Genomic DNA, 13,505 nt, shown 5'->3' with positions numbered 1-13,505 from the left:
TGGAATAAACCACCGCACGTCTGGATTCGGGGGGGGGTGTAGTTGTAACACGACCGAGCTCCCAATGCCCTGGGATTTGATGTATGGTTTATACACGGAGTATATGAAAGCTAGTACAATTTGCCATATTTAATATACAAACGGAGAGTGCGTGAATGCGAGCAGTTGGGTTACAATAAGAGCGACACCCCCCTTGAGGTGGTTCAGTCCGTGGTCCAGCGCTGTTGCCTGTCATGGCGCTGCCCAGTATGCTGCCGGGCGCTATGAGAGGTCGGCCCTGGGCATTCCTCAGGTACTGGGAAGGGAGGATGGCGGGGAGAAGGGATAGATATAAGGATACGGTGGGATAGTCGGCAGCGAGTAATGGGAGTTATTTAGTGTTCGTGAAATGAGTGCAAGGTCAGGAGGGCCTGCATTCTCCCCTCTGCCCTCTACTATGTGTCAGAGTATATATAAAGTTAGATGACGCTCCAAATAATTGCTTTCTGCAAATGCATCGCTTAACGGTTAATTTATGTCCTTAATTATAATCCCACAGTCTGAGTTTTCATTATCACTTACAGGTCTGGTAACTTTATGCATGTCACATACCTGCCATCTGTCTCTGATTTATATGATCAGTACTTAGGTTTCCTTTAATGTGCCAAGATTTCAGATCTGTGTCCTTTTGGCCTTTGGATTGAGACCACCCCCCCCCCCGTCTGCGATGATAAAAATTGATGATGATATATTTAATATATTTATGGATTTTTTTTCTTCTTCTATCAGGCATTTGCCGGGGTTATTTTATCGAGGAGATGCACCAGGTATGTACGAGAAACGGGGTGAAAACACAATAACGTGTGGGGAAAATGATCTTTTATGTTTATATTTATATACTGCCAAGAGCTGTATGGCACTGGGTATACCGTATTTGCTCGATTATAAGACGACCCCGATTATAAGACGACCCCCCAAAATCAAAATATTAATTTAGGAAAAAAACAAAAAGCCTGAATATAAGACTACCCTATAGGGAAAAAGTTTTACCAGTAAATATTAATTCATGTAAATATATTTTCATGTTTAATAAAAGCTATGATTGAGAAAAATATATTTTTTAAATTTCCTTTTATTTGCCAACCTGCCCCCCCCAGTTATGCCACTCTGCCCCCAGAAATGCTTTATACCCCCCTATTTGCCACTCTGCCCCATGATATGCCTTATACCCCTGTATGCCACTCTGGCATATAGGGGGTTAAAAGGCATATCATGGGGCTGAGTGGCATATAGGGGGGTATAAAGCATTTCTGGAGGTATATAGGCATATCATGGGGCTGAGTGGCATATAGGGGGTTAAAATGCATTTCTGGAGGTCCAGAAATGCATTTTAACCCCCTATATGCCACTCAGCCCCATGATATGCCTTTTAACCCAGCATGTACTGGCTGCCTTGGCTTGATAGGAGTGTGATTGCTGTTAGCAGTTTGATATATATATATATATCAAACTGCTAACAGCAATCACACTCCTATCAAGCCAAGGCAGCCAGTACATGCTGGAACCTGGGGATGATAGCAGTGGGATTACAGCCTCCATATGCCATGCTACAACCCCCACCCCCCTTACACATCCATGCTATCACACACACACTCACACTCATTCACAAACATTTAAATACTCATTCATTCCCTTAATCACACACACTTCACACATACTCAAAAACCCTCCCCCACCCCCTCACCTGAACTGCAGATCTCCCACTCGCAGACTTCTGCAGGGGACCGGCTGTAGCAACTTCTCTGGCCCCGCCCTCAGAGGAGGGAGGGGGGAGATAGAGTTCTGTGAGGACGCTGCAAGCTTCCTGCCCTGCTTCTAACAGAAGAGACGCTGCTCGCGACCGGTAAGCAGCATGGCGCCAGCATTTTTTTGGGGTCTGATTAGAAGACGACCCCGATTATAAGACGAGGGGTATTTTTCAGAGCATTTGCTCTGGAAAAAACCTCGTCTTATAATCGAGCAAATACGGTATTAGCATGACAGTATCACCATTACTGATAGCAGATCCTATACCGTATCGTCTAAAGTTATTATAAGGAGTTTTAAAAATACCTGACGATTTTAGCATAAAAATGAATATTCTGGGCGACATCATCTGTAAAGTGGACTTCTGTGGTTTTGTGGCCAAGCGCTAGAATAATTGGGGTCTGTAAAACAATCCGGACAGACCAGGGTTATTTTTGCTCGTTTATTGTTAAATGCAAATTGATGCCACGTCTTCAGATGGTCAAATAAAAATGGCTACTAGTCATTCATGCGCTTTCTTCATTCTTGTGTGTATACCCAGCACTCATAAGGCCGGCGTTTAATCCTGCGGCTCCTGTTAATGTCAGACAGGCATCTGGATTGTGCTCGGTGGTCTCCAGATCAACGCATCAAACGTTTCTAGCTGCAGCGACTAGACTTTCTGTTCCTGGAAATGCAGCACCCGCTATCGGTGGATCCGTCCTCAGCAGGTGAGACCTTATTTTATTCACGTTTAACAGATTTCCGTCACTTACGCTAAGAATTCTCTACATCCGCATATCCTTTTGGGGGGGGGGCTGGGTTTTCACGGATACTATTACTTGGCCAATTCGTATCTGTTTACTGTGAAAGAAAGCAAAGCGGATTGTGGCAACATAATTCATTTCATTGAGTTATAAATATAAAAGGCAGTTCTTTTACAATTATAACCATGAGAAATAATAGAATCTTCATACAATTTAATTCATATCATCTGTGCCAAAGCATAGCCCAATAAACCCACAAATGTGGGGCGTGCAGCCTGATAAAGCTTTAACGATAAAGTGATGACCTCAGAGGGATTTCTCATGGTTCTGTGCCTGGTAACCCTGCTGCTCTTAGCGATTGAGCCTGGGGCAGAATAATTGGGGAGAGAGCCAACTGCTTACGCATCGAAGTTCCAGATGTCACAAGATGTGGATATATGAATATATTATTTGAAATGTTGAGTTTCCCCACTTTTGTTGTTTGCGTCACATAATTATTATGTTTTTTTGCTTGATGTCTTTAGAGTAAGCCCGCTGCTGCCAAGCCTTCTGAGTCAGCCCTCCCGGCCCCTCACTTACTGCAGTGTGCGCTCAGGGAAGAGGAAGTCGGTGAAAGCCGTTGTTGATCGCTTCCTGCGCCTACATTGTGGACTGTGGGTGCGGAAAAAGGTAAATTCTTACATCTTACCTAGGTGTGCCCATCAGAAATAACGGTAGATCTCTGGCCTCTCGTCAGCGGAATATCTGCTGTGCTAACATGGTCAAACCTTCGTTAACTCAAGAGACTTACAGTATATCATAAGAAGCCTCTTTGCAAGGTTATTCCTCCGTTTTCATTTCCAAAACAGGGCTGCGTAACTCCTGATGAGCACAGACATCTTAAAATTTAATTAAATTGGCTGTGTATATATATATTTATTTTATATATATATATATATATATATATGTATATATTTTATTTTTTGTTTATAGATATATATATGTATATATTAAATCTTTATGTACAGGCAAGGATACACTGATTTCTTTAGCACAATGGTCTACATTCCTTGTAGGTGTGTGATATGGCGTTTCTGTAAGATTGCACATTTGTAGACCAAATGTTCAATGTAAAGGAAAGATGCCCAACTACGATCTAGTTGTTGGGGAACTACAAGTCCCATGATGCTGTGCTGGGTTACTCCCAGCTTGGTTCTTGTTGAGCATCATGGAAATGTTTCACAACAGCTCAGGTGGTCACCTCTGGCCACCCATTGCTTCAGATGGTAATATTTTTTAGAAATACTTAAACAAAAGCAAGTCACTTGGCTGAAACAAAGCTTTAAAAATTGTTTTATCTAGATTTGTTCGACTACTTCTTATTTTTTTTTTTGTTAGTAATACGGACATTTGTATAAAAGTTATTAGAGAATTCTGTCACCAGAATTTGGTTGAAATTGAAATGCCTTTTCTTCACTCCGCTTCCGTAACCGGATCGGGTTTATAACCCGATAAAACCCGCAGCCGTCCCGAAGGAATCATTTAATTGTGCAGTTTAATTTCTATTGTGTGATTGTCTCTGCAATAGGCCGGCTACAAAAAGAAGTTGTGGAAGAAGTTAGCGGCCAGGAGGAAACGGCTCAGAGAAGAGGTTATTTGTAACAAGACGCAGTCCAAGCTGCTCGACAAAATGACCACCTCCTTCTGGAAGAGGCGCAATTGGTACATCGGTGATCCTTACCAGAAGTACCACGACCGCACCAACCTCAAAGTGTAGGCTGGGTCCACGTGTTTGTAAACTGTAATAAAGTTGTGTATAAATCGGTTATTGGCCGTATTGTGTCCTATTTATTATCTCTTTTTACATCTCACATTTGTTTGATGGATGTTACAGATCTTTGTTTCTGTAGATGGATGATGTTTGTAGTCAGTGGTGTGCCGGAAGGGGGCTACTGGGACTTAAGCCCCCAATCTCAGCTTCATAGCCCCGAATGGAGGCCCTGGGACTAAAGCAGACTCTGTAGGGGATACCCACAGTTGCCCCTAAAGTCCGGTCCAAAATTGTTCACAAAGGGCAGGTCCATGTCGGATCAGGAGCATATAAATTTATAATTAACCCCTTCAAGACCAGGACGTACCTGGTACTTCCTGGTCAAAGGTCACTGGCAGACCGGGACGTACCAGGCACGTCATCGATGATGCGCGATCCAGCGTCGCTATGAACGCTGGGATAGGGAGGGGCGGCTGCTACTGACTGCTGGGTGTCCCCAGCGAACCGTAGCAGCCACTCCCCCTCAATCCGTGCACATGATCGCTTTAAAGTCTTCAACTGAAGACGCAGTACACAAACACCGGTCCTGAAGGGGTTAAAGTGAAATGTGTTAGCAAAAAGCCTCTTGAAACATTACTTCCAAAGACATTGACAAACATTGGTGGTAGAATTAATGAATGAAAAGTGTTAAAAACCCTGAGATGGTCCTTCAGAACTGACGGCTGCCTAATGTGGGCCCGCTGCTTACGGCTGAGTTCCCTCAATAAGCTGTGGGCCCCCTAATGAGTGACACTCGGGGCGGACCACCCCCCCTTTACGCACGCTACTGCTTGGAAGGGATACTTAGCGGGTGAATCGGTCCGGTCAGTTCCTGCACAGTAGTGATGTCAGGAGATCGCGTGTCCGCACGGTGGTAACTACAGCAAAGCGGGAGAAGCAAAGCATATAGATAGTAGCGGCTTAGGTGCGTCCACGGGACCTCCGGTTTGGCCGGCTACATCCAATTTTGGCAATGCGCTCTCTGTGACAAAAACACTATTAAAAAATAATAATAATAAAATGAACAAATAAAAATAATTTAAATTAAAAAAAAACATTTGCTTTCCGTTCCCCTTCTCTTACTGGTCCCCATACCGCCATTGTGGTGGTTGAAGTGGGAGGTCTATGTTATAGAGGGTGTGGTTAGAGGCGGGGCTATGGAGCAGCGAAAAGTTACTCCTGTGATGATCTTTACATAGAGCGCCTGCGTATTCCGTCACGCTGCTGCATTGTTTCATTCGTTTGCTTTAGATACATTGCATTGGCTTTAGTTAGTGTGACGGTAATTAGTGGAAATGTGTTCGCTAGGGTTAGGAAGGGGTTAAAAAACGAAACCCCAGGCATGCAGAGTGGTTAATGAGGACCGGTTACTGAATGTATTTAACTCTTTTTACAGATCGCACGGAAAACTGTGAAAAAAATGCATTTATAAAACATCTTCCACACGTTTTAAAACGATATTCCCAAACAACGAGTTCCACACATGAATGATTTCACAAGAAAACCCGAGCTGTCCCAAAGAAAAATACAATATCTTATTAGTCTCAGTCTTCAGGTTCTATTTCTGTCAGACTGTTTGAATGTACGGACTGTAAGAAGTGCTGCGGAAATCGCTTGGCGCTGTATAAATAAAACATAATAATATTATCGCAGTCGGGGGAAACGCATCGCGCCAACGGCAGCCTCAGAACCGAAGCTAAGAAGCGAGTAAAGTCAGACAGCAGAAAATAATCACCGGAAAAATAATACGAGTCAAACACTTTAATCTGATCCATTTATTGCAGACCCAACACAAACACCAACATCAGACCTAAAAACCACTTCTTCAGATTGTTTGTCTCATCGATGTAAACGGAATGATATTCCTTATAAATACTAATTTATGAATATTAAAATGATGATTGATGACAATTTATTTGCGTTTTTGATTAAATGGATAAAAATGGATGTTATGCTGTGTTACTTGTTGACCCAAATGTAACACAACTTGTATTGTCCAATCAGAACCCAATCACGCCGTCTCTATGTACATGAATATTAGTTGTTTCCTTTTTTTTTTTCTTGATATTCAAAGATACGGCAGTTAGCTTCTCCTGCACGTATTACGTCACAATGTTACTGCTCTCCGGAATTCTCTGTGATGTCAGAGGTCTGTCTGCGCAAACACAGACACCTCAGCCTGACTTTCACATTTTGCGAGAGAGGAGAGAGAGTTGTTTACTAATCTGTGAGAATGGAGGATGCTTTACTCATTTTTTTTCTTTTAGTTTATTGGATTATAAAGCGATTTATTCCAAATGAGCCTCGTGTCATCATAAGGAGATATGCTAAACGCCACAAAAAATACCATCTTAAAGAAACATCTGATCAACTTCCTTCAGCCAGGTAAGAGAGGAGCATGTTGGGGCGATATATTTGGAAAAGGGAGCCTTAACTCCTATTACTATAATTAATATTTATTGTTTTATATAACGCCATCAGATCCAGAGCAATGGACTCCTACACTGTAAAGGTCCATCGCTCACTTTCTGTGCAGCTCATAGAAATATGAGATGCTTTTAAGTCACTAATAGAGTTCACCAACAATCATCACAGGATCCCCTTCATGCTCTATAAAATGTACAGCTTTTAATCCTTAAAAACATCAGTTATTGTTATCCAACAGGATGCCCGCTGTGTCCTCTGCTCCAAGAGAGCTTTAAATCTTCTATGCTATGTAACAGTTTCTCTCTCTCTCTGAAGTCAAATTGCCCCCAAACGTTCGGATTATATAGATCATATATAGATTTCATAGCAGAAACAGGTTTCATCTTTACAATCATCTTTTTTTTTTCTTTTTCATTTAGTGTCCTGACTTGCAATCGAGACCCAAAAACACCGGGGAGACTTTACGATTGCATCTTTAACAGGAAAAAAGGCAAAGGAGAGATAAAACGAAGGCTGGTTACACCGATCCCTTGGGAGAAACTTCGTGCCCGATTCCCCAGGTAAATACTTTGATCAAATATAGTTAACTATTTAACAGACACAATGTTGTTTAAAACACTCAGCTCACTAAAATGAAGATCATAAAGTAGTGCTTGACCTGATTTTTCTTTGGCTTTCATGTTCATTTGTTTCTATAACTATAGCCCATTGATCCCACCTCATATCCAACGTGGTGCGGAACGTCCGCTGGTGCCTTCTGCCCCCAAGGTGTCTCCCGATAAAAGCGGAGCAGCCGTCTTCAGAGGGAGCGCAAGCGAGGAGAACAAAAGGTAAATTTAGTTTGGAGCATAAAAGACTAAACTTTATAGTTATTTAACTTTCCCTGCTTCTTAGTGTTCTTTCGGCATCCCTGTGTGCCATATTATCACTATTATAATTGGGGTAATACCCTGGTTTTCCTATAGGCTTTCTTTTCACCGGTAGACAATAGCCAAGAACACCCTTACAAGCTTCACATACACACTCAATTATCTTGCACTTTTACAAACCCAAATTTTTATCTATAATTTGCAGATGCCCACACGACTTGCCCTTTGAGCCAAAATTACCATCTCAACGGCCTGAGGTCCCGATGCAAAAGGATTCCATCACTGAAAGAGCCCAAGACTGCATCATGGTCTACAACAATTCCACCAGCGAAAGACCTGAAGACCGTATCAGACTCTACAATGATTCCACCAGAGAAAGACCCGAAGACCGTATCAGAGGCTACAACAATTCCACCAGTGAAAGAGCCCAAGACAGTATCAGACTCTACAATGATTCCACCAGAGAAAGAGCCCAAGACAGTATCAGACGTTACAATGATTCCACCAGAGAAAGAGCCCGAGATTGTATCAGACGCTACAATGATTCCATCAATGAAAGAGCCCGAGACTGTATCAAACGCTACAACGATTCCATCATTGAAAGAGCCCGAGACTATATCAGACGCTACAACGATTCCATCGGTGAAAGAGACGGAGACTGTAGCAGACGCTTCACCGATTACGTCATTGAAAAAGCCAAAGAGCGTATCATGCGCTACACCGACTCCATCATGGAAATGGCTCAAGACTGTGTCATGCCCTACGACGATTCCTTGAGTGAAATAGCGGAAGACTGTATCAGACGCTACGATTCCATCAGCGAAAGAGAGCAAGCCTGTATCGGAGTGAGTGCTGTTCTTTACATGTAACATAATACTATTTACAATTCCAATAATCGGACATTACTTTGCTGATTGATTATTTATTACACTATTTCATGGCATTGTAGCCGGATATTATCTCCCCTTCCACCCATTGGTCCTTAGAGACGCCTTTCGGCTATCCTTCTACTTGGAATACTAATATGATAGTTATGAAGGCACAATGCGTATACACAAACTTTAACAAATACGATTTACTAACCACTAATCATTTATTCCAGATTACCGGATGTTGCCCTAGTGCTGCCCAAGGCCACGTGCCCGCCTTGAGCTTCCCAGAATAAAACCTCTCGGGAAAGCTCACCGGATGTCATCAGTGCCTGTGAGAGATGAACATGGACGTGGTTCAGCTGCAAACAAAACAACACCAAAAACAATAAAAAAGTGACCTAAATGTCCCTTTGTGATAAAAGTGTTGCAGCATATAAAACTGTTATAGATAATAAGTTAAGTTAGAATAAAAAATATAAAACATTTAAGTCTTGAGACTTTGTGTTCTGTAAAGAAAATTGATATGTATGTTCCATGTGTGTCACAACATCATAAGTATACAACACTGATAATTAGACTTGGGCGCCGGCCAACTCTTCGTGTTAGTCTTCATGCCGGTCTTCGTGGGGAAAAAAATCTTTGTTTCTCACGAATATTCGACCGGTTCCTGTGTTTGGTTCCTTTTTTTTAGAAGGGGTTAATACAGGGTTAACACAGTACGCAGCAGCTTTGGCACCAGGATTTCAAAGGTCCATAAGAGGAACCCTATTGGTAGAGTCGCTCTTACGGACTTTTAACTCCTGACAGCAAAACTCCACCTTGGGAGACCATTGGTCTTCCTGCTCCAGGAGTTAAGGGTCGATATTTTAACCCTTTCCATGCACTTATTTTACCCACAGCCTTTGTCAAAATTTGTGTTTGTACTTCAGATGTGAATTTACAGCGAGTGGTGGGATTCAACCGGTTCTTGCCGGTTCGCGCCAACCGTTTCTTAATTACACTATTATAGGCCGCGCCCCCCCTTAAAGTGGTTGTGCAGCCTATAATTGGGTTTAGGATCCAGATCCCCCGCGGCGCTGCAGGGTACCTGGATCCAACTTTCAGGCAGCAGCGGACGTCTGTGCGATGCGGCTCCACCCACCCTCCTCACTGAACAGGGCTGTCACCGCCCACGAAGGTCACTGAGTCGCGCTGGCCAGCTGACTCAATTCTATTTCGGATCAACGGGGACGGCTTCTTAAAATGCCACCCCTGTCAATTCGAAATAGAAGTGAGTCAGCCGGCGCCGCTCAATAACTTTCGTGGGCGGCTTCAGTAGTATGTATCCAGTCTCTTGTATGTTTGTGTCTTATTTTAGGTTTCTTTGTATTTCAGCCGCCCTGAACTTTCTTCTTTTTGTTTCCTTTCGGCTATAAGTAAGGTTTAAGTGTTATGGGTTTTGTTACATTTAGGGTTAGTGTTAGGACTTGCTGGACTGAAGTAACGTGCAGTGGTGGCAAGCTTATACCTTATGGCCAACATAGTGACTGAGTCTCCGCTATCCCTGTTACCAGTAAAAACACTTCCCATCAAAAAGAAAGAACAATAAAGATTGAAACAATTGTTAAAAAATTGCACTTTTTTTTTTTTTTTTTGCACTTTCCCACTTTTCCGCATATCCTTTTTTTTTTGGGGGGGGGGCTGGGTTTCCACGCATACTATTACTTGACCAATTCGTATCTGTTTACTGTGAAAGAAAGCAAAACGGATTGTGACAACATAATTCATTTCATTGAGTTATAAATACAAAAGGCAGTTCTTTTACAATTATAACCATGAGAAATAATAGAATCTTCATACAATTTAATTCACATCATCTGCGCCAAAGCATAGCCCAATAAACCCACAAATGCGGGATGTGTAGCCCGATAAAGCTTTAACGATAAAGTGATGACCTCAGAGGGATTTCTCATGGTTCTGTTCCTGGTAACCCTGCCGCTCTTAGCGATTGAGCCTGGGGCAGAATAATTGGGGAGAGACCCAACTGCTTACGCATCGAAGTTCCAGATGTCACAAGATGTGGATATATGAATATATTATTTGAAATGTTGAGTTTCCCCACTTTTGTTGTTTCTGTCACATAATTATTATGTTTTTTTGCTGGGTGTCTTTAGAGTAAGCCCGCTGCTGCCAAGCCTTCTGAGTCAGCCCTCCCGGCCCCTCACTTACTGCAGTGTGCGCTCAGGGAAGAGGAAGTCGGTGAAAGCTGTTGTTGATCGCTTCCTGCGCCTACATTGTGGACTGTGGGTGCGAAAAAAGGTAAATTCTTACATCTTACCTAGGTGAGCCCATCAGAAATAACGGTGGATCTCTGGCCTCTCGTCAGCGGAATATCTGCTGTGCTAACATGGTACAGCACGACAATATTTTTTTCTTGTAGTGTCAAACCTTCATTAACTCAAGAGACTTACAGTATATCATAAGAAGCCTCTTTGCAAGGTTATTCCTCCGTTTTCATTTCCGAAACAGGGCTGTGTAAATCCTGACCCGAAATTCAGCAGTCAGGCCACAATTGTGCATATCTGAACTAGAGCACAGACATCTTAAAATTTAATTAAATTGGCTGTGTACATATATTTATATATATTTTGTACATATATATATGTGTGTGTATATATTTTATTTTTTATTTATATATTTTCTTATATATATATATATATAATCTTTGTGTACAGGCAAGGGTACACTGATTTCTTTAGCACAATGGTCTACATTCCTAATAGGTGTGCGCATGGGCGTAGGAACCGGGGGGACAGATCCCCCCCAGAAACTCATGCGGGGGGGACCGATAATGAAGAAATCCCCCCCAGGGCCGTAGGAACCCCCCAATAGAAACGCCGCAAATGCGGCCCGCGAGACCTCGAGGTGCGGCCCGCGTAAAATGGGCAGCCAGGGCAACCGATCTTATGCGGGCCGCACCTCAAAACCCTGCTACTTACCTGTGGGAGGGTCCTCTGTACTGCACAGAGGAAGCGGAACCCAGCAGAGTACACGTGACATCACATCCTGCTTCCTCTGTGCAGTACCAGAGAACGCAGAGGGAGGCCGCGCCCCCTGCTGAAGTCTGTGAGCGGCATCGAGGAGCTGCAGTGCAGGTAAAGGGGTGGGGAGGGTGTTTGAATGAGTATGCGTGATTGAGGGAATGAATCTGTGAATTAATGAGTATATGAATGAATGAGTGAATGAGTGTGTGTGATAGCATGGATGTGTAAGTGCTGGAACCTAGGCATGATGGGACTGTGATTGCTGTTAGCAATCACACTCCTATCATGCCAAGTCAGCCAGTACATGCTGAAACCTAGCTAGCTGCCCCCCTTGTGTATTGATGCTGCCAGCAATATGGGGTCTGCACATCTCTTACAGCCACCCTGTACCAGCATTTACTGGCTGCCTGGGTTGCTGTTAGCAATCACACTTCTATCATGCCAAGTCATATTGGTAATTTTTTTTGTCCAATTGTGGTGGTCATTTTCGGTTTTGGCTAAGTGAACCGTGAATGTTTTGGTCCAGAATTTTCATTTTGGTGTATCCCTAGAATAAATAGAACTATTTCATTTTTAATTATACTGAATTTGTAGTCACAAAACTTTCTAGGCCCAGAAGTCAGTGAGAGGAAAAGTAAAGGTTTTGTGTCATTTACCGTATTTGCTCGATTATAAGACGAGGTTTTTTTCAGAGCAAATGCTCTGAAAAATACCCCTCGTCTTATAATCGGGGTCGTCTTATAATCAGACCTCAAATAGGTCTGACTATGAGACGACTAAAATCCAGATCCCCCGCAGCTGCAGGGGACCTGGATCCTCCTCCGGTGCGGGGAATTCTCTCTGACATTCGGGGAAGGTCTGCGCAATGGACGAAGACAACCCCGCTGATAGCCACACCTCCTTCTGGCTGCAGCGTAAGTTGTCTACGCGAATCGTGTAGAGCTCTACACACTGCCCCGGCTGCATGACAGGGGAGTCAGAAGCACCGGTAAGTTTGGAGGAGGGAGGGGGAGGGAGTGTTAAATGGGGGGCATAAGGCATTTCTGGAGCCAGAGTGTTCTATGAAATGCCTTTTAACCCCCTTAATGCCACTCTGCCTCCAGAAATGCCTTTTTAACTCTCTATAGGCCACTCTGCCTCCTGAAATGCCTTAAACCTCCCTATATGCCACTCTGCCCCATAATATGCCTTTTAACCCCCTTAATGCCAGAGTGGCATATAGGGGTATAAGGCATTTCTGGAGGCAGAGTGGCACATAGAGGGTCAAAAGGCATATCATGGGGCACAGTGGCATATAGGGTTAAAAGGCATATCATGGGGCACAGTGGCATTTAGAGGGTTAAAAGGCATATCATGGGGCACAGTGCCATATAGGGTTAAAAGGCATATCATGGGGCACAGTGGCATTTAGAGGGTTAAAAGGCATATAATTGGGGCACAGTGGCATATAGGGTTAAAAGGCATTTCTGGGGCAGATGTGCATAACTGGGGGGCAGGTTGGAAAATAGAAGGAAATAAAACCAAAATATTTTTCTCAATCATAGCTTTTATTAAAAAAAAAGTAGTTTACATGAATTAACATTTACTGGTAAAAATTTTTTCCTATAGGGTCGTCTTATATTCAAGCTTTTTCTTCATTTTTTCCTAAATTAATATTTAGATTTGGGGGGTCGTGTTATAATCAGGGTCATCTTATAATTGAGCAAATACGGTACTTTATTTTAATCTGCATATTTTATTAAAGGCCATATTTCCTCACAGTGAAAAATGAGTGCGGCCCGCGCACGTATACAATTCTGATGAAGTGGCCCACTACAGAAAAAACTTGGACAGCCCTGGTGTAGCTAGTGAGAAGGGGGGTAGGGAGAGGGTAGCTAGTGAGAAGTGGGGTAGGGAGAGGGTAGCTGGTGAGAAGGGGGGCGTAGGGAGAGGGTAGCTGGTGTGAAGGGGGCGGTAGGGAGAGGGTAGCTAGTGAGAAGGGGGCGATAGGGAGA

The 13,505-nt window shown here is 43.2% G+C and overlaps 1 protein-coding gene across 1 annotated transcript; it reads left to right on the top strand.

Moving 5' to 3' along the window:
- The first annotated feature begins 211 nt into the window (after nt 1–211).
- MRPL35 (mitochondrial ribosomal protein L35) lies at nt 212–4,336 on the top strand. Its single transcript, XM_053458162.1, has 5 exons — nt 212–292; nt 769–806; nt 2,327–2,495; nt 3,056–3,200; nt 4,099–4,336. Exons 1-5 carry the CDS (start codon nt 234–236, stop codon nt 4,285–4,287), a joined length of 600 nt encoding a protein of 199 aa, XP_053314137.1. The 5' UTR covers nt 212–233; the 3' UTR covers nt 4,288–4,336.
- Nucleotides 4,337–13,505: the final 9,169 nt, after the last annotated feature.

This window comes from Spea bombifrons, chromosome 1 (assembly GCF_027358695.1).
Source record: "Spea bombifrons isolate aSpeBom1 chromosome 1, aSpeBom1.2.pri, whole genome shotgun sequence".
In the NCBI taxonomy this organism is placed as follows: domain Eukaryota; kingdom Metazoa; phylum Chordata; class Amphibia; order Anura; family Pelobatidae; genus Spea; species Spea bombifrons.
Note: the sequence above shows the minus strand (reverse complement) of the source record. Positions and strands in the feature narration are given on the sequence as shown.

Excerpts from the sequence above, each read along its gene's own strand:
- MRPL35 (XM_053458162.1), top strand. The coding sequence starts at position 234 with ATGGCGCTGCCCAGTATGCTGCCGGGCGCTATGAGAGGTCGGCCCTGG. Across the intron at positions 293-768 it reads CGGCCCTGGGCATTCCTCAG|GCATTTGCCGGGGTTATTTT; the intron begins GTACTGGGAAGG and ends TTCTTCTATCAG. Across the intron at positions 2,496-3,055 it reads GGTGGATCCGTCCTCAGCAG|AGTAAGCCCGCTGCTGCCAA; the intron begins GTGAGACCTTAT and ends TGATGTCTTTAG.